This window comes from Scyliorhinus torazame, chromosome 21, assembly GCF_047496885.1.
Source record: "Scyliorhinus torazame isolate Kashiwa2021f chromosome 21, sScyTor2.1, whole genome shotgun sequence".
In the NCBI taxonomy this organism is placed as follows: Eukaryota; Metazoa; Chordata; class Chondrichthyes; order Carcharhiniformes; family Scyliorhinidae; genus Scyliorhinus; species Scyliorhinus torazame.
The window spans coordinates 85,549,157-85,577,155 of NC_092727.1; the positions used below are offsets into that span (position 1 = coordinate 85,549,157).

The following is a 27,999-nucleotide window of genomic DNA, read 5'->3' on the forward strand; positions in this document are numbered from 1 at the left end:
GGATAAATAGTATTAACTAGTATTTTAAGCCCTACGTGAACAAATGCCTTTAGTGGAAATGGTAAATGAAACAGCTTGAATGAGTTTGACCTTTGTTTGTCCTTCCGTTACAGTGGAGCCTCCTCAGTTAGTGGATCTCCAGACACACTTGAAGGTAAAGGCAGGACAACAGGCAGAGCTGTATGTTGGGATTATAGGAGCTCCGCCCATTGCTGCTACATGGCTGAAACAGAAAGACCAGGTATACAAGATTAGGCCATCCATGATACAAGTTATATCATCATATCCTCGAACAATTACATTCGAAAATTCCGAGGCAGAAGAGAGCGATTGGGAGCTCAAATCTGCTCCTTCCTTGGACCATGTAGAATTTACCTTATTGTGGAGTCCACTCCAATCATTCAATTTGTGCCAGAAGCTTTTCAGCCCTGCAAGCACTCTTGACTCAATTCAGTCCAAGACTGGATTATTGCTCCCTGCACATCTGGAAAGATTCTTAACAATTGGCTTCCAAATTTTTGGTATATTTTGTGTTTTTCACTCTCCTCTGTAATCTCTTGACTTCTTTCTTCTTATTATCCCTCTGGCTTGTGTGTTCTTTCTCTCGCACATGCTCTTGCAGTCTTTCTCAACCTTTGTTGCCTCTACCTTGCTACAAATGTGTCTGTGCTTTCCTGAACTTTCCTTTCCTCCTCCTAATCTGAAAGCATATTGTCTTCCTGTGCCACACTCCTTACACTGTCAGGTATTCCAGGAGTTCTTTTCCCAAGAACTTAGAACTAAAGAGTTCCCCGACTCCCAGTTGATTCCTCCTTCTATGACATTGAGTCTTCAAGAATGAAAGTATGGAACAACTTAATTGCTAATCACGGATTCAAATTGTCTTCCTCCTGCATCTCTTAAAGATCTGCATGAGTGTTGCTGTTGAATAGCTTTGGATTGAGACTGGGGAGTGGAAGCTCCAACTGGGACTCCATCTTAGTTTGGCATCATTAAGCGGCGCTGAATCAGAAACACTCAAGTTTTTTTCACCATACATTTGCACAACCCTTGGAATTTCTATGTTAATGACTATGGGCGAGATGTAACTGCCTTGTTGCGCCAAACTTGGTGACGTGGCAAGGCCGGTGAATCTCACGAGAGGCCTCTCACAAGATTCTCAACGCTTGTTACTCACTCACGATCTATGAACCTTGTGAAACATTGTGATTAACATATTTAAATGAGCTGTACGGCTCATATACAGCTCCCATTAGATTTCACAAGGCATGGCGAGCCGGGTAGATCCCGGAAGAGACGCTGCCGATAGTTTGCACTCCCAGTGCAGTGTGGATCTCAACCAAATTGACATTTTGAAATATTTTGGTTGAATCATTTATGGTTGAATCGCGCATGTGTATGTATTGTAGGAATATTCCTTCAGGTTGTATTACATGGATCTGTTATTTTGCTTTTTATCTCAACTGTTCACCATTTTCCGGTTTAGCTCAGTTGTCTGGACAGCTGGCTTGTGATGCAGAGCGAGGCCAGCAGTGTGGGTTCAGTTCCTGTAGCTGCTGAAGTTATTCATGAAGGTCCCACCTGCTCAATCTTGCTGAGGTGTGGTGATCTTCAGGTTAAATCGCCACCAGTCAGCTCTCCCCCTCAAAGGGGAAAACAGCCTCTGGTCATTGGGAACTATGGCAACTTGACTTTTACTTTTCACCATCTTCTCCTCTCATCAATTTACTTCAGATCTTGAATAGTTCTCGGACTTCTGTGGACACAACAGATACTGGGACCAAACTGATGATAAAGGATGTGCAAATGGATGATGCAGGGCATTACACATTAGTGGTGAAAGATCGAAATGGGAATGTGCAGCATCAGATCAGTCTGGCTGTCGTAGGTAAGTTGAGTACCAAGTGTGCGGAGGAAACTAACGTGGTGAGAAAGAATAATGATTGAAGGATGAGGTGCAAACAATTTGAGCTATTGAATTTCCACACATCTCAAGACTGCCTGCATAATTTTATCCCAAGAGTGTGAGAAATGTTGAGCATGATTTAATGGGGCAGAAACAGTGTCCGTTTTGGACCCGTTTAGCGGGGAGTTTCTTGGTACCTGCAACGCCAAGAAAGACACCACTATTTAACATTTTTCTGGCCTCGATGAGAAATGCCCCGCCGAGGCCACACTTAACCTTCATTTCCTGCACTAACGATCACAGATCGCCAGTGCAGGAAGAGTATTTGCAGATCGGGGCACCATTTTAAATGCCACCCCAATCATTTGGACCCCCCCTCCCACTACACCCAACCTATCTCTTACGGGGTTCTCGAGCCCCCCAAAACCCACCCCAATCCCTGGCAGAGGCAATCTGACATCTTGGCACTGCCAGCCTGGCACCCTGACAGTGCCCCTGCCAGCCAGGCAGTTCATGATTGACATTACCAGGGTTCCTGGGTGGCACTGCCAGAGTGCCAGGCTGACAGTGCCAAGGAGCCTGCATTTCAGTGGGAATGTGAGGGTACCACTCTGCCCAGAGCCCGGCCTCCCAGGGGCCTCCGATGGCCTGGGAGACCCCCCAGGTGCTGTTACGCCTGGTTCACGCTTGTGGAAACCAGTGCTAAACGGCGTCAAGGCAAGGTCTCCCAGGCTCGATTGTTAGTTCCTAGGCCTTGAGACTACACAACGCAGGCATATTTAAATTAGCCTAATGGCTCACTTAAATATGCTAATGAGGGTGAGATCTAGATCGCGACTTCTTGCAAGATTAAATGACCTCGTCAAGCCACCAAGTTGGGCACAATGTCGCCATTAAATCACACCTGTTGTTTTTGTATATAACACAGTATAACTGCAGCTTAATAGATGAAGTTGTGGATTGAATGATTGATGATAACTGAACACAAAGTAGATTAGATCATGGAACAAATGCCAAATCATGTTAAAATCTAGTTTACCACTTTCCTCAGACAGGCCGGAGCCTCCAGCTGGGAGACCCTGTATCTCGGAGTTATGTCGGGATTCCCTCACCCTGTCCTGGTCTGGTCCATGTTATGATGGCGGGTGCGCTATCACGTCCTACATCATTGAGATGAAGCAATCTGGAGATTTGGAGTGGAAAACGTTGACGGATTCGTGCAGTAGCACCTCTTATCAGGTGAACTGCCTGAAGTCAGATGGAGAGTACAGCTTCCGCATATACGCAGTGAACTTGTATGGCGTTAGTGAAGTGGGCAAGGAATCCAAACCTGTTAACCTAAATAATGCAGAAGGTAAGATTTTGAATCCTATGATTTATTTTATTCTGACATGATTGACACATCTAAGTGCAGACAAACACACACAGACAGACATGCGCACACATGTGCAAATTTGGTTTATGAAAAAAAAAACTTAATTCACAAACGTTTTCCAAGTGTGTGGGATTTGGAATAGAGTTGAGTTGTGGTATTTGTTCTGCTTTGTTCATTTTCTTTTTTTTTTAATAAAAGAGTAGCCAATTATTTTTATTTTTCCAATTAAGGGGCAATTTAGCATGGCCAATCCACCTAACCAGCACATCTTTGGATTGTGGGGGTGAAACCCACGCAGACATGGGGAGAACGTGCAAACTCCACACGGACAGTGACCCAGGGCCGGGTCCTCAGTGCCGCAGTCCCAGTGCCACATGCCGCCCTGCTTTGTTAATTTTCAATATTCACCCGACACTCTCCGTAGAGAAGACTACTAACTGTTTGGGAAGAACAATTGAACAGATAGTACATCTTGGGACCTTTAGCAATACCTAATAAGTTATTAGTGATCCAGTGCACTTCAGACCACGGGACGTCTGAGTGAGCAAAGTTCCCGGTTCTCTCAGCCTATCTTCTGCTGTGTCATGATGCCATGGTCCCTGTAGCATCTCTGTAATCTGAGTCAATCTTTTAGGAGCCCACAAGAGATAGTGGGAACATAATGAGCTGATTTTCACCTGGTCTGGCCTACATGTGATTTCACATCATGTTCCGTAACCCAGCCCCACATTTATATTTAAACATGATGAAGATAAGTTTCTTCTGACATAACTACTGCAGAATGAAATAAAAAATTACTTATTTTTGTCTTTTGCCTTGTTCAGACTGGAACTTCCGCCACCTGCCACAAGGCATTTGTCTATCTCAGTACGCCGAGTATAATTCTCAGCGAATATATTTTTGTTAGGGGGTACAAATTGTAGCATTCAGGTTGTACTTTGGTAGATTGAATGTAGTGAAAATTCTGTTTGGTTTCCTGAGGAAAAGCAGTGCAGCGAAAGCACTGGGGGAAGGGTTCGAAACATCAATGTTTGGCCTCTTACAAGTAGGTGACCGTACCTGGCCCATTTCTGAAGTGAACTTTAAGTCTGAGACAGAATGGGCTGTTGGGAACTGTTGCTGCCATATCACTGTTCTCTTAATGCAGTAATCTATTTTCTATTTGAAGAGAAAGAAGACGAGAAGGAAGAGACAGCGTGTTGTGTGACAATAAATACGTCTCAGAAGTTGACAGATTTATACATACAGCAAGAGTGTCTCGGTGTGTAAGTGTCAACACCTTTAATTCATGTACAACTTGCTTTTTGTTTTTAATGTGGTACAAAAGCATGCTGATGTTTTAGTGCTGAGCTCCTGATGCACCGTAAACTCTCTGGTCCGGAATGCTCGAGACCAAGACGTTTGTGGATTTCAGAATTTTTGGATTACAGAATTACATTAGAATGCCTAACCACAATAATGTGAACTGGAAAACACCAGGGCCGATTCTCCGTTTGGGAGACTAAGGGCGTGATTTAACCAAAATGTTTTTGGGTGTGATTTTGGGAGAATTTGGCTGGGTGACAGCCACACTGCTATTCAACCACATTTAGTCATTTTTTGGGGCCTTGGGGAGTTTCTCCCCAGTCAAGCCCACATGTAGAAAGTTTTTCAGCACAGGGAGCTAAACCCACCGGTGAGACTGGCTCCTCCAAGATCGGGCTGCCATTTCTAAGTGAGCTTGTGGGTCTCCCACATAGCCCACCCATGAGCAGAGGGCAGTAAAGCGGAGCTGCTGATTAGTGTTGCAAGGGAAATCTGCATACCTCTGTTGTGGTCACCCTAACTTGAAGGTGTACCTGAGCTAAAGACCATAGCTGTTCGAGTGAAGACCAGCATCCAGCAGAGGGCAGTAGAGCGGAGCTGCTGATTGGTGTTGCAAGGGAAATTTGCATACCTCCGTCGTGGTCACCCTAACTTGAAGGTGTACCTGAGCTAAAGACCCTAGCTGTTCGAGTGAAGACAAGCATCTAGCAGAGGGCAGTAGAGCGGAGCTGCTGATTGGTGTTGCAAGGGAAATTTGCATACCTCCATCGTGATCACCCTAACTTGAAGGTGTACCTGAGCTAAAGACCCTAGCTGTTCAAGTGAAGACAAGCATCTAGCAGAGGGCAGTAGAGCGGAGCTGCTGATTGGTGTTGCAAGGGAAATGTGCATACCTCCGTCGTGGTCACCCTAATTTGAAGGTAGTTTGTGGAGGAGCTGTTGGCAAGTGACACTTAAACCTGAAACACTTCTTCAGTGTTTCCCTCCCTACCCCCTCCTAACCAAAAAAAACAACCGCTGTAAAGTTCAAGAGGAAGGCTCGAGGTCAGGAAGAAGTGAACCGTGACGCCACAACCTGCACGTAGGGATTGGCTGGTGACTGGTAAGTAGTTTTTCTCTTATATTCCCTCAGGTGTTATCGTGCAGGGCGCAGAGGTTGCTGAGTGAGTGCTTGCTGAGAAGGGGAGTGAATAACAGGTAAGCTCTTTCTTTTTATTTTTTTATCTAGGGGGATGGCAGGCAAGGTAGTGCAATGTTCCTCCTGCAGAATGTTTGAGGTGAGGGACGCTGACAGTGTCCCTGCTGATTTCATCTGTGAGAAGTGCACCCATCTCCAGCTCCTCAGAAACCACGTTAGGGAGCTGGAGCTGGATGAACTTCGGATCATTCGGGAGGCAGAGGTGGGCATAGATAGAAGCTTCAGGGATGTAGTTACTCCGAAGAATCAAGATAGATGGGTGACGGTGAGAGTGACTGGGAGGAAGCAGTTAGTACAGGGATTCCCTGTGGCCGTCCCCCTTAGTAACAAGTATACCACTTTGGATACTGTTGGGGGGGGGGGGGGGGAGACTTACCAGGGGTAAGCCATGGGGTGCAGGTCTCTGGCACAGAGTCTGTCCCTGTTGCTCAGAAGGGAAGGGGGGAGAGGAGTAGAGCATTAGTCATTGGAGACTCCATAGTTAGGGGGATAGATAGGAGATTCTGTGGGAACGAGAGAGTTGGTGTGTTGCCTCCCAGGTGCCAGGGTGCGTGATGTCTCGGATCATGTTTTTGGGATCCTTAAGGGGGAGGGGGAGCAGCCCCAAGTCGTGGTCCACATAGGTACCAACGACATAGGTAGGAAAAGGGATAGGGATGTAAGGCAGGAATTCAGGGAGCTAGGGTGGAAACTTAGATCTACGACAAACAGAGTTATTATCTCTGGGTTGTTACCCGTGCCACGTGATAGTGAGATGAGGAATAGGGAAAGATAGGAGTTGAACGCGTGGGTACAGGGATGGTGCAGGAGTGAGGGTTTCAGATTTCGGGATAACTGGATCGCATTCTGGGGTCGGTGGGACCTCTACAAACGGGATGGTCTACACCTGGACCAGAGGGGTACCAATATCCTGGGGGGGAAATTTGCTAATGCTCTTCGGGAGGGTTTAAACTAGTTCAGCAGGGGCTTGGGAACCTGAATTGTAGCTCCAGTATACAGGAGGTTGAGAGTAGTGAGGTCATGAGTAAGGTTTTAAAGTTGCAGGAGTGTACCGGCAGGCAGGAAGGTGGTTTAAAGTGTGTCTTCTTCAATGCCAGGAGCATCCGGAATAAGGTGGGTGAACTTGCGACATGGGTCGGTACCTGGGACTTCGATGTTGTGGCCATTTTGGAGACATGGATAGAGCAGGGACAGGAATGGTTGTTGCAGGTGCCGGGGTTTAGATATTTCAGTAAGCTCAGGGAAGGTGGTAAAAGAGGGGGAGGGGTGGCATTGTTAGTCAAGGACAGTATTACGATGGCAGAAAGGACGTTTGATGAGGACTCGTCAATTGAGGTAGTATGGGCTGAGGTTAGAAACAGGAAAGGAGAGGTCACTCTGTTAGGGGCTTTCTATAGGCCTCCGAAAAGTTCCAGAAATGTAGAGGAAAGGATTACAAAGATGATTCTGGATAGGAGCGAAAGCAACAGGGTAGTTGTTATGGGGGACTTTAACTTTCCAAATATTGACTGGAAACTCTATAGTTCGAGTACTTTAGATGGGTCTGTTTTTGTCCAATGTGTGCAGGAAGGTCTCCTGAAACAGTATGTAGATAGGCCAACGAGAGGCGAGGCCGTATTGGATTTGGTACTGGGTAATGAACCAGGACAGGTGTTAGATTTGGAGGTAGGTGAGCACTTTGGTGATAGTGACCACAATTCGATTACGTTTACTTTAGTGATGGAAAGGGATAGTTATATATCGCAGGGCAAGAGTTATATCTGGGGGAAAGGCAATTATGATGCGATAAGGCAAGACCTAGGATGCATCGGATGGAGAGGAAAACTGCAGGGGATGGGCACAATGGAAATGTGGAGCTTGTTCAAGGAACAGCTACTGGGTGTCCTTGATAAGTATGTGCCTGTCGGGCAGGAAGGAAGTGGTCGAGCAAGGGAACCGTGGTTTACTAAGGCAGTCAAAACACTTGTCAATAGGAAGAAGGAGCCTTATGTAAAGATGAGACATGAAGGTTCAGTTCAGGCGCTCGAGAGTTACAAGTTAGCTAGGAAAGACCTAAAGAGAGAGCTAAGAAGAGCCAGGAGGGGACATGAGAAGTCTTTGGCAGGTAGGATCAAGGATAACCCTAAAGCTTTCTATAGATATGTCAGGAATAAAACAATGACTAGGGTAAGAGCAGGGCCAATCAAGGACAATAGTGGGAAGTTGTGCTTGGAGTCCGAGGAGATAGGAGAGGTGCTAAATGAATATTTTTCGTCGGTATTCACACAGGAAAAAGACAATGTTGTCGAGGAGAATACTGAGATTCAGGCTACTAGACTAGAAGGGCTTGAGGTTCATAAGGAGGAGGTGTTAACAATTCTGGAAAGGGTGAAAATAGATAAGTCCCCTGGGCCGGATGGGATTTATCCTAGGATTCTTTGGGAAGCTAGGGAGGAGATTGCTGAGCCTTTGGCTTTGATCTTTAAGTCATCTTTGTCAACAGGAATAGTGCCAGAAGACTGGAGGATAGCAAATGTTGTCCCCTTGTTCAAGAAGGGGAGTAGAGACAACCCCGGTAACTATAGACTAGTGAGCCTTACTTCTGTTGTGGGCAAAATCTTGGAAAGGTTTATAAGAGATAGGGTATATAGGTTTTGTGAAGGGTAGGTCGTGCCTCACAAACCTTATTGAGTTCTTTGAGAAGGTGACCAAACAGGTGGATGAGGATAAAGCAGTTGATGTGGTGTATATGGATTTCAGTAAAGCGTTTGATAAGGTTCCCCACGGTAGGCTACTGCAGAAAATACGGAAGCATGGGATTCAGGGAGATTTAGCAGTTTGGATCAGAAATTGGCTAGCTGGAAGAAGACAAAGGGTGGTGGTTGATGGGAAGTGTTCAGACTGGAGTCCAGTTACTAGTGGTGTACCACAAGGATCTGTTTTGGAGCCACTGCTGTTTGTCATTTTTATAAATGAGCTGGAGGAGGGCGTAGAAGGATGTGTGAGTAAATTTGCAGATGACACTAAAGTCGGTGGAGTTGTAGACAGTGCGGAAGGATGTTACAAGTTACAGAGGGACATAGGTAAGCTGCAGCACTGGGCTGAGAGGTGGCAAATGGAGTTTAATGCAGAAAAGTGTGAGGTGATTCATTCTGGAAGGAATAACAGGAAGACAGAGTACTGGGCTAATGGTAAGATTCTTGGCAGTGTGGATGAGCAGAGAGATCTCGGTGTCCATGTACATAGATCCCTGAAAGTTGCCATTCAGGTTGAGAGGGTTGTTAAGAAGACATACGGTGAGGAGTTTTCGTTTTTCTCCTATGTACATAAAGTATTTTCACGAATAAATTTTTTTGTTTTGGGAAGGGCACTGATCCCAAAGGTGACGGGGACGGAGTACACGGCTATAGCCATCTCAGATCATGCTCCACACTGGGTGGACCTGGAGATAGGGGAAGAAAAACAACAGCTTCCACCCTGGAGAATGGACATGGGATTATTGGCAGATGAGGGTGTGTGTTTAAGGGTGAGGGGGTGTATTGAAAGGTACTTGGAAATTAATGATAATGGGGAGGTACAGGTGGGAGTGGTCTGGGAGGCACTGAAGGCAGTGGTTAGACGGGAGCTGATATCGATTAGGGCACATAAAGGAAAGCAGGAGGGTAGGGAAAGGGAGCGGTTGTTGAAAGAACTGCTGAGGGTGGACAGACAATACGCGGAGGCACCGGAGGAGGGACTATACAGGGAAAGGCAAAGGCTACATATAGAGTTTGACTTGTTTACTACGGGTAAGGCAGAGGCACAATGGAGGAAGGCACAGGGTGTACAGTACGAATATGGGGAGAAAGCGAGTAGGTTGTTGGTCCACCAACAGAGGAAAAGGGGAGCAGCGAGGGAGATGGGGGGGGGGGGGGGGTGAGAGATGAGGAGGGGGAGATGGAGCGGGAAGCGGAGAGAGTGAATGGAGTGTTCAAGGCATTCTATGAAAGATTATATGAAGCGTAGCCCCCGGACGGGAGGAGAGAATGATGTGCTTTCTGGATCAGCTGGAATTTCCTAAGGTGGAGGAACAGGAGAGAGTGGGGCTGGGAGCACAGATTGAGACGGAGGAAGTAGTGAAAGGGATTGGAAGCATGCAGGCGGGGAAGGCCCCGGGACCAGATGGATTCCCAGTTGAATTCTATAAGAAATATTTGGACTTGCTGGCCCCGCTACTGATGAGAACCTTCAATGAGGCGAGGGAAAGGGGGCAGCTGCCCCCGACTATGTCAGAGGCAACGATATCGCTCCTCCTAAAGAAGGAAAAAGAAGCGGGTCATACAGGCCCATTTCCCTCCTGAATGTGGATGCTAAGATCCTGGCCAAGGTAATGGCAATGAGGATAGAGGATTGTGTCCCGGGGGTGGTCCGTGAGGACCAAACTGGGTTTGTGAAGGGGAGACAGCTAAATACAAATATACGGAGGCTGCTAGGGGTAATGATGATGCCCCCACCAGAGGGGGAAGCGGAGATAGTGGTGGCGATGGATGCCGAGAAAGCATTTGATAGAGTGGAGTGGGATTATTTGTGGGAGGTGTTGAGGAGATTTGGCTTTGGGGACGGGTATATCAGGTGGGTACAGTTGCTGTATAGGGCCCCGATGGCGAGCGTGGTCACGAATGGACGGGGGTCTGACTATTTCCGGCTCCATAGAGGGACGAGGCAGGGATGTCCTCTGTCCCCGTTATTGTTTGCACTGGCGATTGAACCCCTGGCCATGGCACTGAGGGGTTCCAGGAAGTGGAGGGGAGTACTTAGGGGGGGGAAGAACACTGGGTATCTCTATATGCGGACGATTTGTTGTTATATGTGGCGGACCCGGCGGAGGGGATGCCAGAGATAATGCGGATACTTGGGGAGTTTGGGGATTTTTCAGGGTATAAACTGAACATGGGGAAAAGTGAGTTATTTGTGGTGCACCTGGGGGAGCAGAGCAGAGAGATAGAGGATTTACCGTTGAGGAAGGTAACAAGGGACTTCCGGTACCTGGGGATCCAGATAGCCAAGAATTGGGGTACATTACATAGGCTTAATTTAACACGGTTGGTGGAACAGATGGAGGAGGATTTCAAGAGATGGGACATGGTGTCCTTGTCATTGGCAGGTAGGGTGCAGGCGGTTAAAATGGTGGTCCTCCCGAGATTCCTTTCTGTGTTCCAGTGCCTCCCGGTGGTGATCACGAAGGCTTTTTTCAAAAGAATTGAGAAGAGCATTATGAGTTTTGTGTGGGCTGGGAAGACCCCGAGAGTGAGGCGGGGATTCTTGCAGCGTAGTAGGGACGGGGGGGGTTGGCACTACCGAGCCTAAGTGAGTACTACTAGGCCGCCAATGTTTCAATGGTGTGTAAATGGATGGGAGAAGGGGAGGGAGTGGCGTGGAGGAGAATGGAGAGGGCGTCCTGCAAGGGGACTAGCCTGCAAGCAATGGTGACGGCGCCGTTGCCGTTCTCACCAAAGAAATACACCACAAGCCCGGTGGTGGTGGCTACATTGAGAATTTGGGGGCAGTGGAGACGGCATAGGGGAGGGACGGGAGCTTCGGTGCGGTCCCCGATAAGAAACAATCATAGGTTTGTTCCGGGGAGAATGGATGGAGGATTTGGAGCATGGCAAAGAGCTGGGGTAGTACAATTAAGAGATCTATTTGTAGATGGGACGTTTGCGAGCGCTGACGGAGAAATATGGGTTGCCCCAAGGGAATGCATTTTGGTATATGCAATTGAGGGCTTTTGTGAGGCAACAGGTGAGGGAATTCCCGCAGCTCCCGACGCAGGAAGTGCAGGATAGAGTGATCTCAGAGACATGGGTGGGGGACGGTAAGATAGCGGACATATACAGGGAGATGAGGGACGAGGGGGAGATCATGGTAGATGAGCTGAAAGGGAAATGGGAAGAAGAACTGGGGGAGGAGATTGAGGAGGGGCTGTGGGCGGATGCCCTACGTAGGGTAAACTCATCGTCCTCGTGTGCCAAGCTAACCCTGATACAATTTAAGGTGCTACACAGGGCGCATATGACTGGAGCACGGCTTAGTAAATTTTTGGGGGTAGAGGATAGGTGTGCGAGATGCTCGAGAGGCCCAGCGAATCATACCCACATGTTCTGGTCATGCCTTGCACTACAGGGGTTCTGGGTGGGGGTGGCGAATGTGCTTTCGAAGGTGGTGGGGGTCCGGGTCGAACCAAGCTGGGGGTTGGCTATATTTGGGGTTGCAGAAGAGCCGGGAGTGCAGGAGGCAAGAGAGGCCGACGTGTTGGCCTTTGCGTCCCTTGTAGCCCGGCGCAGGATATTGTTAATGTGGAAGGAAGCCAAACCCCCGGGGGTGGAGACCTGGATAAACGATATGGCAGGGTTCATAAAGTTAGAACGGATTAAGTTCGTGTTAAGGGGTTCGGCTCAGGGGTTCACCAGGCGGTGGCAACTGTTCGTCGACTACCTCACAGAAAGATAGAGGGAATGGAAAAGAAATAGATAACAGCAGCAACCCAGGGGGGAGGGGGGGGGGGGGCGGAGGGGAGGGAGGAATCGGACGGACTCTCAGGGATGTTATTGTACATGTATATGTAATTGTATATTGGACTGTTGGACTGTAATTTTGGAGAGTATTTATTTTGGACAAGGCAGTTGCCATTTAGTTTTGTTTTTCTTTTGTTTTTGTTTATATTATTTATTTGTTTAAAACTGGCCACGGCTATTTATATTGCTTTATTGTGTAAAAGGAACACTACGTATTGTTATGTTTGGCCAAAAAACTCGAATAAAATATATTTTTTTTAAAAAAAGAAGGCGTACGGTGTGTTAGCTTTTATCGGTAGTCTGGTGTGGCAGCATTTAGAGTATCGCGTGCAATTCTGGTCACCGCATTATAGGAAGGATGTGGAAGCATTCGAAAGGGTGCAGAGGAGATTTACCAGAATGTTGCCTGGTCTGGAGGGAAGATCTTGGGCGTCATTCTCCGACCCCCCGCCGGGTCGTAGAATGGCCGTTGGCCGCCGTGAATCCCGCCCCCGCCGAAGTCTCCGGTACCGGAGATTGGGCGGGGGCGGGAATCGGGCCGCGCCGGTTGGTGGGACCCCCCGCTGGATTCTCCGGCCCGGATGGGCCGAAGTCCCGCCCAGAAATTGCCTGTCCCGCCGGCGTAAATCAAACCTGGTATTTACCGGCGGGACCAGGCGGCGTGGGCGGGCTCCGGGGTCCTGGGGGGGCCCGGGGCGATCTGACCCCGGGGGGTGCCCCCATGGAGGCCTGGCCCGCGATCGGGGCCCACCGATCCGCGGGCGGGCCTGTGCCGTGGGGGCACTCTTTCCCTTCCGCCTCCGCCACGGCCCCCACCATGGCGGAGGCGGAAGAGACTCTCCCCACTGCGCATGCGCGGGAAACTGACAGCGGCCGCTGACGCTCCCGCGCATGCGCCTGGAAACTGACAGCGCCCGCTGACGCTCCCGCGCATGCGCCGCATTTCCGCGCCAGCTGGCGGGGCAACAAACGCCATTTCCGCCAGCGGAAATCCCTCCGGCGTCGGCCTAGCCCCTCAATGTTGGGGCTAGGCCGCCAAAGATGCGGAGCATTCCGCACCTTTGGGCCGGCGCGATGCCCGTTTGATTGGCGCCGTCTTTGGTGCTAGTCGGCGGACATCGCGCCGTTGGGGGAGAATTTCGCCCATGATGAGGAAAGGCTGAGGGACTTGAGGCTGTTTTCGTTAGAGAGAAGAAGGTTAAGAGGTGACTTAATTGAGGCATACAAGATGATCAGAGGATTGGATAGGGTGGACAGTGAGAGCCTTTTTCCTCGGATGGTGATGTCTAGCACGAGGGGACATAGCTTTAAATTGAGGAGAGATAGATATAAGACAGATGTCAGAGGTAGTTTCTTTACTCAGAGAGTAGTAAGGGTGTGGAATGACCTGTCTGCAACAGTAGTGGACTCGCCAACACTAAGGGTATTCAAATGGTCATTGGATAGACATATGGACGATAAGGGAATAGTGTAAATAGGCTTTAGAGTGGTTTCACAGGTCGGCGCAACATCGAGGGCTGAAGGGCCTGTACTGCGCTGTTATGTTCTATGTTCATGGGTAATGTCACTCTAGCCCAAACATACATACATAGACCACTTAAGCCCACACTTCCCACCCTATCCCCGTAACCCAATAACCCCTCCTAACCTTTTTGGTCACTCTGGGCAATTTATCATAGCCAATCCACCTAACCTACGCGTCTTTGGACTTTGGGAGGAAACCGGAGCACCCGGAGGAAACCCACGCAAACACGGGGAGAACGTGCAGACTCCGCACAGTGACCCAGCGGGGAATCGAACCTGGGACCCTGGCACTGTAAAGCCATGGCAATACACCACATCTCCCCAAGTGAGGAACCCCACTATGGGGTAGCTGAGGGGCCCCCTTTTTCAGGCCTCCCCACCTCCCTTTGGGCACCCCCCCCCCCCTCCCCCACTTTCAGGACCTCCAACCTTAACTGCCCCCAACCTTTATGAGGCCCCTTCAATACCCGCCATTCAGGCCCCACTCAGTGCCACACTGGCACCCGGACACCCCGGCATTGCTACCCTGGCAATGCCACCCGGACACCTTGGCAATGCCAAGTTGCCAGTCTAGCAGTGCTAAGTTGCCAGAGGGAGAGCCAGGAGGCCACCCTGCCCTGTCCCCGACCAACCAGGTTCTCCAAAAGCCTTGGTCCCCCAGGTGTCGTTAGGCTTGGCACACCAGTGGGGGCCAGTGCTGAAAGGCACCCGGTCTAGGCCTTGCTGGGGAGGCCGTTAGTTCCCAGGCTCTGGGAGAATCTGCCGCAGATATATTTAAATGAGCCATGCCTTGTTGCATCATGAACTTCAGAGCGACAAAGTCGGTAAATCACACTTCCGGGTCCCAGGTTCGATTCCCGGCTCGGGTCACTGCCTGTGCGGAATCTGCACGTTCTCCCCGTGTCTGCATGGGTTTCTTCTGGGTGCTCCAGTTTCCTCGCACAAGTCCCAAAAAACTTGCTGTTCGGTCATTTGGTCATTCTGAATTCTCCCTCTGTGTACCCGAACAAGCGGAATGTGGCGACTGGGGGCTTTTCACAGTAACTTCATTGCAGTGTTAATGTAAGCCTACTTGCGACAATAAAGATTATTATTAAATGTTCCCACATTAAATGGCGTGCCAATCGTGTTTCTGTTGGAGGCGCTATTCAGTAAGCGAGTAAGGACATGCAGATAGACCAGCACTCTGCCGGCGCGAATTGAGAGCAGTTCCTGGCCCAGTGGCCATTGTTACCGCTGGGGCCGGAATTGAGCCTGACAGCTGGAGCTGTTTTTAAGCGCTCCACTTACCCCACACTCACTGCAATCACTAAGGTGGCTCAGAGAAGATCTGCCCCCACCAAGTCTGAGGTGGACCCACTGCTCCATGCCAGTGAGGAGAGGAGGGACAATCTCTTTCCCCCCCCGCCCCCCCCCCCCAGGCGGGCCGCAGTCTCAAGCATGCCATCTTGAACACTGCCTGGGAGGTAATGGCAGAGACAGTCAGTGCTGCCAGTCTCACCAGGAGGAGACAGCTTGTGATATTGACGAGTGGGGGTCACTGATGAGGCCTCTGTCCTGAGAGAGGCAGAGAACCAGGGAGGATTGCTAGGCCACGGTGCATGTGTCCTCTTGGTTGAGGTGAGTTCTGATAATCACTGCTTCTTCTGCAGTGGGGCAGCGCTTCTGAGGAGTGCCAACACCTGGTGAGCCCCTGATTGAGCTTGGGGTTTAGGGTGTCCAGAGGGTTTGCCTGGGTGGGCTCCTAGATGACCAGATGCTCTCTGAGCAGTCATAGGACACTGAACAGTCAGCAGTGTGAGCAGCCAGGAGTCTATAAGTAGCACCAAAGGAGTGCGTTTAAAACACATACTGCAGTAATGGCTGAGCCAGGCCACCCCGATCCCGAGGAGGACACCCTGAGTGCATGGACCTTGCACCAAGTCGCTCCCTGCCACTGCCCCTGGCCCGGGCAACCATCCCCCAGCTAGTCCGACACTTCTTGATGCTTTTTCAGAGTTTTATTAGCTTCCTGCTCCCCTTCAGTAGCTATGTGCCCAATCCCCGCTTGTAAATAGTTGCGCTAATTCACTCCCGCGAGATTTCCACTTAAGAGGGATGGAGCATCACCGAAGGGTGGAGTCTGAAGCGTCCAAGTCACAAATGATATTTAAATCCATGCAAATTATGGTTTTGCATGGACCCACCGGTGCGGAGTGCAATCTTCGATATCAGCACCAGTGAGGGACCAGACCATGGCGTTGGAATCGGTGCCGGGTGTAAAACTGATATATTTCCATTTTGCGTGATTCTCTCCCAATTGCAATTCTCGCTTCCAGTGTCGCGAAGTGGAGAATTCAGCCCTCGATATAAATATGTACCTGAAATACGATGATAACATAAAGCCATAATAACTTATTTTATTTATCCCAAGTACTTTATCTTTGATGTTTTCACACTGCTTTTACATGCCAGAAACTGTGAGACACCAACACCAGATACAAATTATAGAACATAGAACAATACAGCGCAGTACAGGCCCTTTGGCCCATGATGTTGCACCGAAACAAAAGCCATCTAACCTACACTATACCATTATCATCCATATGTTTATCCAATAAACTTTTAAATGCCCTCAATGTTGGCGAGTTCACTACTGTAGCAGGTAGGGCATTCCACGGCCTCACTACTCTTTGCGTAATGAACCTACCTCTGACCTCTTCCTATATCTATTAACCCTCAGTTTAAAGCTATGTCCCCTCGTGCCAGCCATTTCCATCCGCGGGAGAAGGCTCTCACTGTCCACCCTATCCAACCCCCTGATCATTTTGTATGCCTCTATTAAGTCTCCTCTTAACCTTCTTCTCTCCAACGAAAACAACCTCCAAGTCCATCAGCCTTTCCTCATAAGATTTTCCCTCCATACCAGACAACATCCTGGTAAATCTCCTCTGCATCCGCTCCAAAGCCTCCACGTCCTTCCTATTATGCGGTGACCAGAACTGTACGCAACACTCCAAATGCGGCCGTACCAGAGTTTTGTACAGCTGCAACATGACCTCCTGACTCCGGAACTCAATCCCTCTACCAATAAAGGCCAACACTCCATAGGCCTTCTTCACAACCCTATCAACCTGGGTGGCAACTTTCAGGGATCTATGTACATGGACACCTAGATCCCTCTGCTCATCCACACTTTCAAGAACTTTACCATTAGCCAAATATTCCACATTCCTGTTATTCCTTCCAAAGTGAATCACCTCGCACTTTTCTACATTAAACTCCATTTGGTTTTGCATGGACCCGCAGGTCCACTGCAGCAAAGCTACTTCACGGTTTCTTCATGGTTTCCACTTTTTTCAATGTTGCAAGTGTAACTTGCTTATGTTTGGCTGCACTTTTCTCAGATGTCACAATGAAGGTTTTTAAAAAAAATGGCTCACCAGGTGTTGGCACTCCTCAGAAGCGCTGCCCCACTGCAGAAGAAGCAGTGATTATCAGAACTCGCCTCAACCAAGAGGACACCTGCACCATGGCCTAGCAATCCTCCCTGGTTCTCTGCCTCTCTCAGGACAGAGGCCTCATCAGTGACCCTCACTCGTTAATATCACAATTCCACAGGGATCAGTGCTGGGATCTTTGCTGTTTGTAGTATATGTAAATGATTTGAAGGAAAATGGTCTGATTAGTAAGTTTGCAGACGACACAAAGGTTGGTGGAATTGCGGATAGTGATGAGGACTGTCAGAGGATACAGCAGGATTTAGATTGTTTGGAGACTTGGGCGGAGAGATGGCAGATGGAATTTAATCCGGACGAATGTGAGGTAATGCATTTTGGAAGGTCTAATGCAGGTAGGGAATATACAGTGAATGGTAGAACCCTCAAGAGTATTGAAAGTCAAAGAGATCTAGGAGTACAGGTCCACAGGTCACTGAAAGGGGCAACACAGGTGGAGAAGGTAGTCAAGAAGGCATACGGCATGCTTGCCTTCATTGGCCGGGGCATTGAGTATAAGAATTGGCAAGTCATGTTGCAGCTGTATAGAACCTTAGTTAGGCCACACTTGGAGTATAGTGTTCAATTCCACTTTTCTTCAAAGTTTTGTCACAGGGTCTTTAATGCCTACCTGAAGGGGGAAATGGCCGTGGCTTAACAGCTCCAACAGTGCGGCACTCCCTTAGAACTTCTCTGAAATTTCAGTTTAGATTATGTGCTGAAATCTCTGGAATGGGAGTCAATCCACAACATCTGATTTTAATGAGAGAGCTACCATTGAGCCACCATGTGAGAGAGTCCATGTCCATGACGAGGAAATGCAGAATGACTTGGTACATGCATGCCAATATTTTTATTTGGTCATTGTTACTAGATTTCCTCGATGCAAGATGTGAAGAAAATTTGTTCCTCTCTACTTATTAAAGGAAAGCTTTAAAGCCTTTTTCTGTGAAAATTGGCACCTCATCCATGTAGTTTAAATAAATGTAAAACATGCCTACAGGGCATCCACAGGCACAAATCTGAGACTAAGGTGCGTCTAGTCCTCATCAGAGAGCTGCTCTCTTCTGATGATATTGCACGAATATTCCATACGGAGCAGTATTTTCAGCAGCAAATGGACAGACTCTCGCACTCAGGACGAGTTTGGGCAGTCTTTGAGTGACGACTCAAATCTATGGGACTCTGCCACCTGTTTTGGCCCTTCCCGTTTATTATGGGTTATCTACCCCTGCGAGGACAAAGAGGGCATTGTGGGCTGACGCTTGAAGGGTCAGGGGGTCGATAGCAGATGACGTGTGGGCACTGCACCTGGGCATGAAGGGGCTGTGCTAGTGGATGCCAGGGTGTCACGAAGATCGGATGTGGGGATGGTGCGATGTGTCAGCCAGTGATTTGGGGGGGGGAGGGGGAGATGTTTGGATTTGTAAGGGATGGCAGGCGAAACTGATGCCAGGAGAAAGGTGGTAACTTACCCTTGGAGGTCATTTGTCGTCGTCCTACATTGGACAGCCGCTGTCACTGCACCAGCTGGCACTCCCCTTTGTTAGCGGCGAGCTGCCGAGGGGTAAGTCAGGTAAATCAGACAGCGAGGCAGCCAGAAATGTCGGAGTTCTTGTGGGGGCTCATTTTTGGCACTAAGTGCCGTTGAATATGGGCTGTGATCACGCCAATGTCACGAAACACCTGGCCAAAAGTGGCCATCAAATTTTTTCCGTTGAATCTTCACAAATGGATTCCAGAAAATTGTCCGACGTCTTCTGCGGTTTCAGTACAACAGCAACATACATCGTTAAACTCTTGAGTTACTTGAAATGCAAATGGCCTCCCCAGGTGCTGGTTGACTAGCCCTTCACCATTTCAGTGGAAGGGTTTTAAAAACGACAATGGCTGCATGACTGGGTGGCCCCTTGAAGATGGAATTTAGGAATTTTAAATAAAATTATTCAGGAGGATACTCATAGCTGGGATGTTGATTTCGCCCATTATGTGGGCAGTAAAATATATTGATCTTGTCATTACATACTGGCTGGAGAGAGCAAATACCTTTAATAATCTACAAGGGCAGCTAAAGCATTAATCTGAGTAATGAAGGCTAGAGGGAAGACATCTCTTAGCTAGCTCGAGGTACATACCCAGCCTCAAAAGTCACCATCGGCTGAGATGAGGGGCTTATTTGCAACATTTTCTTCACTAAAGGAGCTTGGTCAGGATTTAATCTGAAACAGCTGGAAAGTTTGGCTTCCATTGCCTGCAGTGAGCCAAGAGAGAATCCTTCAATCCTGCAACATTTTAATCATCACCGTAAGACCTGTATTAGCAAGAGACTTGTTTCTTTCTTGGCTGTCTTACTCTAAGTGCATGTTATGTCTTTAGAAATCATCTTTTCGCTGTTTATGTGTATCTAGTATGTGTGAAGAGTATTGTGATTACATTTTGGGGGGTGGTCTGAGAAGTAACTGTTTTCTCCTGATTTTGATTTGAACTTACATGGAAGCCTGTGCATGTCTGTTCTTTAAAGCCAAAGCACACGAGGGCTAAATACACTCTTTTATTAAAACATATCTTGTTGTGGTCAGCCAAGGAGAGAAATGGGGGGAAATTATCCCATTATCTCTCTTCCATGACAATTTGCCTTTTCCACCTGGAAATCTGTCTTACTGGGCTGGGCCAGTCCAATTCCTAGTAAAGGAGGAGGAAGGGAACACGCAAAACCTGTTTAAAATGATCGGTGACACATCGCAGCCACAATGTTGTTTGAGGTCTCACCTCGCTGCTCCGCTATTGGTAGTCCTCATGGGAAAAGATGGCAGGCCACAAACATCAACATCTGAACAAGTTTGAATGGACAATATCCAAGCTCAACACAACCATTCAGGGACACATCTGGATGTACCAGATCAGACTGAGTTTGTGACTAAGTTCTTTAAACTGGTCTCTAACCAAGCTCTTTTGATCATTTCTAGAGGGACCTTTGGTAAAGTTTACAAACTGTTGCAAAAATCCAATGGAAAAATTCGAGCAGGCAAGTTTTACAAAGCTCGAACAAGTAAAGATAAGAAGAGCGCACGCGATGAGATTGAGATCATGAATTGCCTGCACCACCAAAAGTTGGTTCAGTGCTTGGATGCTTTTGAAAGTCGAAGTGAGATCGTCATGGTGATGGAATAGTAAGTATGGTCTCATATACAAAGGCTATAGGGAAGTGATGAGAGCGGCTTCCCATCATACCTAAAGAAAGAGTTTGGCTGCAGTAATCCTTATTCCAATAGAAACATCTCTGGTCAGGTTTGGAATTGGGTTACAAATAGGTTGCTTTTGTCTACACAGAGTAGATGTAGCAGCAGCAGTTCTGGAACATATGAGGAAGAGTAAGCCCATTCAGTCCCTTGAACTTGCTTCTCCATTCAGTTGGATCATGGCTGGTCTGTACTTCTGCTCCATTTAATTCCACATTTGATCCCTATTCCTTGATACCCTCACCTATCAAAGTTGCTCTTAAAAATTTGAACTGACAGGGCATCCGCACTTTCTGGTGCTTCACTGTTCCCCTATCCTTTAGGTTGGGGGGCAGTTCGCTCAGATGGCTAGATGGCCGGTTCGTGATGCGGAACGATGCCAAGAGCATGTGTTCAATTTCTGTACTGGCTTGAGATTATCAATGAAGGCCATTGTCCCAATGCCTGAGGTGTGGTGACCCTCGGGTTAAATCCCCACCAGTCAAGCTGGCTCCTTGAGCGGGTAGAAGATGTGTGTGAACGTTGCGGGGGGGCGCAAACGACATTCATATGTATTGGTCCTGTCCAAAGCTGGAGGATTACTGGAAGGAGGTTTTTAGGGTCATCTCTAAAGTGGTGCACGTGAAACTGGACCCGGGCTATCGGCAGGCCATATTCAGGGTGTCGGACCAGCCGGGGTTGGAAACGGGTGATGAAGCAGATGTTGTAGCCTTCGCCTCGTTGATCGCTCGAAGGCGAATCCTGTTGGGGTGGAGATCAACCTCTCCACCCTGTGCCCTGGCGTGGCAGGAGGACCTGCTGGAATTCTTGACGCTTGAAAAGGTCAAATTTGGATGGAGGGGTTCTACATTTCATGGGCATTATTCATTATGCACTTTCGGGAATTGGATTACATCGAATATTAGGGGAGGTGCTGCTGGGTGGGTTGGGGGGCGAGTGACTGTATGTGTTAATGGTGACTATGGGTGATTCCTGATTCCTTTTTGCCATTTGTTCATGTTGACATGCGGGCTAATGTTTGGGGTTTGGTGGGAGGATGGGATTATTGTTTATTGTTGGGTGTAAATTTGGGAGAAAATGTGAAAAATATTTAAAATCCCTACCAGTCAGCTCTCTCTCAAAAGGGGAGAGCAGCTTATGGTCCCAGGGGACTATGGTGACTTTTATTTTTCATCATCCTTTTGGTGAAAAATTGCTTCCGGTTTTATTGTATGGGGTTGAATCACTAATGGAGTCTCACAGGAGATTAATGTTCGAATGTTGCTCTGCACCATCTTTAACGGTGCTTTGGATTAAAACGTTTGGTTTGATATTGGCACTGAGATATGTGCAAGATTTAGGACTTTGGATAAAGTACATTGATTGCATGATGAGAGGAATGAATCTGGATGTTAATGTCCTTCAATATGGGTATCTTCAGTCTATTTAGGGATTACAGCAAGCAACAGAGGTTAGAAGTTCAAGTCTGCTAAGTATTTTCATAGGGGCTGGTTTAGCACAGGGCTAAATCGTTGGCTTTGAAAGCAGACCAAGGCAGGCCAGCAGCACGGTTCAATTCCCATACCAGCCTCCCCGAACAGGCACTGGAATGTGGCGACTAGGGGCTTTTCACAGTAACTTCATTTGAAGCCGACTTGTGACAATAAGCGATTTTCATATAGCGGTGAATTTGATTGTCAATAGAGATTAAAATGCCTTGACAGAAAATAAGGCTGGGTTTGATCCTTTAAAGCCTCAGCAGGTAACCTGGTTGCTTTTTTAAGAGTAATTTGGGATAAGCAAACACAAAACAAAATCCAGATGGTGGTGTACTCGGTGTTAAGCAAATCAACCCAACCAATAATCCTGCTGACACCAAACTTCTGCCGTGAAGATAGAAGGGGAAGGGGTGGCTTTGTGGTATTGACAGTAATCCAGGGTAAAGTTTTGGGGTCCAGGGCTGGAATGCCACCATAGCAGATGGTGAAATCTGGATTTGATAAATATCTGGAATGCCATACATCGATTGTCGTCGGGGACTAACCCTTAGTTTGGCCTCATGTGACTCCAGATCCACAGCAATTGATTCTGAAATTCCCTCTGAAATGGCCTAGCAAGCCATTCAGTTCAAGGGTAATTAGGGATAGGCAATAACTTCTGGCCCAGCCAGTAACACCCACATCACATGAATGAATTTTGTAACAAGAAGTTAAGCAGCATAGAGACAGGTAAATTTGATGAAGTTGGGATTTCACTGGGGTAAAATGGACTATGATCATGCATTAAGTTTAAGCATGTTTGCTGAGGTTTTTTTATTCTTTCTGGGTGCCACTGGCTGGGGCAGCATTTGTAGCCCATCCCCAGCTGGCGGGGAAGATTATAGGAAATGGGGGGCGATAAAATTATACAGCGCCTTTCACAATCAGAGGACATCGCAAAGTCAAATGGGGCACATTTTAAAGTGACAGCGCAGTACGCCCTCTGAGCCGCACTGGAGTGTCAACCTTGGATTTTTTTCTGGAGTAGACTTTGAATGACCAGTTTCAGACCCTGAGGCGACTTTCCTATCGACTTTCCTATCGAGCCAAGACTTGACATGGTTAGAGAAAGGGGTGCCCAGTTAATGCAATCCAGGGCAGATCTTGATTATTCACTGCTGCCAAGATCAAGCAGATTTGCTAGGCACAATTTTGAAAGGAAAGTTAAATCTCAACAAATTATTGGAATTCTCAGGTTTCAAGCCAGTGAAATATGTTGTTAGTATGTTAGTATTTTTTATCTGTTGTGCAGCAAATTCTACAGTTTTGTGTTTGCCATGCTCTGACCTGACTGTGACCTTGTGCAGTATCTCTGGAGGCGAGCTCTTTGAGCGCATTGTGGATGAGGATTTTGAGCTAACGGAGCCGACCTGCGTCTTGTATGTCCGCCAGATCCTGGCAGGGCTGCAGTTCATGCACCAACAGAACATTGTGCACCTGGACCTGAAGCCAGAGAATATTGTGTGCGTCAACAAGAATGGCACACTTATTAAAATCATTGACTTTGGACTGGCCCGGAAACTGGGTGAGTAAAGAAAAGCCTTTTATGAAACCACTTGGTACCTAATCTCTTCCCCTGAGGTGGTTAGCGAGGAATAATTCTCTGATCTCCTGCATCCACATGTAAGGAGAATGGACAGATAATCAGGACATAACATTGCGATCTCAATGCTTCAACCCTAGCTCCCAATCAGGAAGGAACTACCTCTTCAGTCCATGTATGAAATGTTGCAATGAATGCAGTCATTCTATAAGCTGTAATGATTATTGTGATGACTTTTGTGGCCCTATATCAATCAGTTGACATTCAATAATTTCTCAAACCAGTGGGTTAGAGTCACATCAACAACCAACAACAATCTTTAGCGAGTTTACGGGCAGAGAAAAAGAGCATTCGATTCATATCTGTATCCACTACCCTGGCGCAGGGAAGTGATGATTTCCTTCCTCTCCTCTTACCTAATCTGAGCTCAGGGCTGCATGGTGCTAAAATCTTTCAAAGTCAAACTAAGCACCTGTCTTTTTCTAAGTGACTGGAGCCTATTCCTAACTGGGGTTTAGTATAATTTTTATTTTTTTACCAAACCTAATGGCATGGGACAGGATGTTTTTGGCTGGTTAGGTTACTGGCTCAGTGAGTGACAGGACTCAGTGATTCAAGCCAGGTGAGGATTAATGGAAATGAGGGCAGCATTTTCTCTGTGCTGTTGGGGTTCTATATCAAATGGGTTCATCCAATTTCTGTGACCTTTGCAGTCTCAATTAGGTCACAGGATGAACAATGTGGGAATGGAGATGTCATGCTGATGAAGTGTACCTTTTTGAGGTGTAGAACTCGGCACGTTATTGGGCAGGGTAGAGGGGACCTTGGTTGTCGGTTACAGAGCTGGGGAGTTGCCCTGTCACCTGGGCGTTCTTGTGACCAGCAGTAACTGCATCAGTCAGGTGAGGTTGTATGATAACTTGTGAGCCCAATGTATGATGTGCAGCACATTCACCATCTGTATACTCTGGCAAGAGGCTGACCTTGGGGACAAAGTTGCCTTATTCTCTCTCTCTCTCTCTCTCTCTCTCTCACCCCCCCCCCCCCCCCCCCCCCCGTGTGCCCTTTCCATTGTATAATGTGTACTTTTTCTCTTTGACTCTGAAGATGTTACAGACTGCGTGTCGCTCTATGGGGTTTTTAGCACGATCCTGCTATTTTGCTACAGATGCCATAGCTGCTCCTGTAGTCTTTCAGCATTCCCTTGAATGTTTACGGGCCACCCTTTGAGCATTGAAAGTTCTTTCAATTGACCGGAAGAGACTTTTGGCCATTCTGAAGACATGAGCTATTCACCATTGCTGAGCTTTCATCTTCATGATTCCACCTTTGGTGGTGTTGGCCTGGGCAAGGCTCCCTACTGGGTCTTCATTTTGCCGGTAGATACTTCATCAAAACTTCACAGCAGCTTCAAAGGGGGGCAGTGCATTGTCAACGTTAATACCTCGGACCCATTTTTCATTTGCAGACGTGTAAAACAGGCTCATGTTTTAACACCCAGTCATGCCCAAGGATGCAATCTCAATAGTTTGCATCTCGCAATTGTACAGAAGTGAAGTAAATGTGACTGTCTGCTGAGCCTGACCTTTGCCCCTATAGCCTATGCAGATTCAATACTCGTCTCCTTTATTTGCACAGGAAGTTCATCATGGAACAGAAGCTCTTGTCGGCTCCAGAAGCTCTTGTCTGCTCGTTGCACCACTGTGCAGTATGCAGCAAGTTACTGGAACTGATGCAGTGCATTTAATTGTGTGTCATTGGTGATTAATGCCTTGGTTAGCATTTCCCTGAGAAGACTGATTGTGATCGGATCAAGGTGCTTAAACTTTTTAAAATGGTTTGACAGGACAGATTACTCTGGAGGGGAATCAAGGACAAGGGGACCTGAGATTAGAAGTAGATCCTTCAGGAGCAAAATCAGGAAGCACTTTAACATACAGTGATCCGGAATTAGCTTCCCCAATGGTTATGGGTGCTAAGGGGAGGGGGGGGGGGGGAGGGGGGCGGGCGGGCGGGGGGGGGGGGTGGGGGGGGAGGGGGGCGGGGGGAGGGATGCATTCAGGACTGTGGCAAACTGGATAAAAGTTGGCTTAGTAATAGGAAGCAAAATACTCAATGGCTACCCTTGCAATTGGAAAGTTGTTTCAAGTGGTGTTCCACAAGGCTCAGTGATGGGACCCTTACAGTTTGTGTTATATATTAACGATTTGGACGTGGGCAGCATAATAGGGAAATTTGCAGATGACACAAAGATTGGCCGAGTGGTGGACAGTGTGGAGAATGGCTACCATCTCCAGAATGATATATATGGATTAGTGGAGTGGGTGATAAAGTGGCAGATGGAATTTAACACGGAGAAGTGTGAGGTCATGCATTTCGGGAGTACAGTTCTGATCACCACATTAGAGGAAGGATGTTATTGCTTTGGAGAGACTGCAGAGGAGATTTACAAGAATATTACCAGGGCTAGAAAAGTATGGCTACAAGGAGAGACTGGGTAGGTTGAGGTTATTTTATTTGGAACAAAGAAGGCTGAGGGGTGACTTAATTGAGGTGTAACACAATTATGAGGGGAAGAGATGGGGTGGACAGGATAAAATTGTTTCCCCTGGTGGAGAATTCTAGAACCACGGGGCATAGATTTAAGATAAGTGGCAGAAGGTGTAGAGGAGGCATGAGGAAGAACTAATGCAGACGGTATTGGGAGTCTGGAATTCACTGTCCGAATGGTGGTGGAGGCAGAGACCCTAAACTCTTTTCAAAGATACCTGGATCTGCACCTTAAATGCTCCAAGCTACAGGGCTATGGACCAGGTGCAGGAAGGTGGGATTAGAAAGGGCACCTGGCTGTCCTAGGGCTGGCATGAACAAGATGGGCCAAAAGGCCTCCTTCTGTGCTGTAGCTTTTCTATGATTCTATCAATAATCAAGCTTTTATAGAACAAAAGGCAGTTTCGGTGCAGATCAACCAGAATGTGAAATGATTGGGAGTCAGGAACAAAGGACTAAATACCTTGCTCCTGTTCTTGATCCGATCAGAATGTGGGGCCAAATGTAACTTGCTGATACAAAGGGCAGGATTCTCCCGCATTCGGCGGGATGGCCCAACGCCGGCGCCAAGAACGGCGCGAACCACTCCGGCGTCGGGCCACCCAGAAGTTGCAGAATCCTCCACACTTCTGGGGGCTAGGCCGGTGGCGGAGGGGTTGCTGCTGCACCAACCGGTGGCAAAGGGCTGCCGTGGTGCCGCGCATGCACAGAACCGCCGGCGTGTTCCTGCGTATGCGCAAGGGGGTTCTCCGCGCCGGCCATGGTGGAGCCCTACAGAGGCCGGCGCGGTGGGAAAGAGTGCCCCCACGGCACAGGCCCGCCTGCAGATCAGTGGGACCCAATCGCAGGCCAAGCCACCGTGGGGGCCCCCCCGGGGCTGGATCCCCCCACGCCCCCCGCGGACCCCGTTAGATGGCTGACAAGCCAGGTCCCGCTGTGATGGACCATGTCCATTTCACGCCGGCGGGACTGGCCGCAAACGGGCAACCGCTCGGCCCATCGGGCCCCGGGGAATTGCCGGGGGGCCGCTGCCAACAGCCCCTGACCGGCGCGGCATAAACACTGCCCCCGCCCGCAAACCAGCGCCGGAGAATACGGCAGCCGGCATCGGAGCGGCGGGGCGGGATTCGTGCCACCCCCCGGGGATTCTCCAACCCGGTAGGGGGTCGGAGAATCCCGCCCAAAACCTCCATTAACAGTTTCACCCTCCAGCACCATTACAAATTAGCAGGATGCTCGAGGCCAGCTTGGAGTTACCAAGAGTAATTTAGAAAGATTTGCATTGACTGTGTCTTCTTCCCATCATCTCACTATGTATTTGCTGACCACTGGATCACAGAAATGACAGACACCTCAACCATATCCCCTGTGCACTCAAAAGTACAAAAAATGTATACCAAATGAGTGGCAATTCTTTACATCATGGACCCAAGGTCTTATCAAAAGGTAAACTGGGGGAGCTTATACATTTCCAGATTATAATGGTCCTTGGAGGGGCTGAATCAGGTTTAAAAGAAAATGAGTGAAGTTTTTAATTAGTAACTGTGTTTACAGGTGTTGACACTGGCTCATCAGCTGATCCATTTTCTTGGCAGCAATATCCAGGTTGAGATGGGGACAAAGCACAGACCGACACGGAGAGTTTTAACCGGGCTGCTCTTGTGTCTCTTCTCAAAACAGTCACTTGAAAGAAGTGTGCATCAGTGTGGTTCTACATCTATGTTGGTTATGGCACAAGCTAAATAGTATGAGGATGTTACAAGCAAGCTCGCATCAATGGATAGTCCCAAGGAACTTTGTGAGACCAAAGGGTGAGCCTAGGATGGACCTTTG

General features: G+C 48.2%; 1 protein-coding gene across 2 annotated transcripts in view; it reads left to right on the top strand.

The window, feature by feature from the left end:
• LOC140398383 (myosin light chain kinase, smooth muscle-like) overlaps positions 1-27,999 on the top strand; it is a 110,017-nt gene that overhangs the window by 54,345 nt on the left and 27,673 nt on the right. The window contains exons 6-11 of one of the 2 annotated variants that reach the window (XM_072487005.1): positions 114-154; positions 1,735-1,888; positions 2,958-3,260; positions 4,450-4,546; positions 20,284-20,487; positions 23,381-23,598. In XM_072487005.1, the coding sequence (XP_072343106.1) occupies positions 114-154; positions 1,735-1,888; positions 2,958-3,260; positions 4,450-4,546; positions 20,284-20,487; positions 23,381-23,598 (1,017 nt within the window). Of the gene's footprint in view, positions 1-113; positions 242-1,734; positions 1,889-2,957; positions 3,261-4,449; positions 4,547-20,283; positions 20,488-23,380; positions 23,599-27,999 lie in introns of both variants that reach the window. The other variant, XM_072487004.1, reaches the window with a different exon arrangement.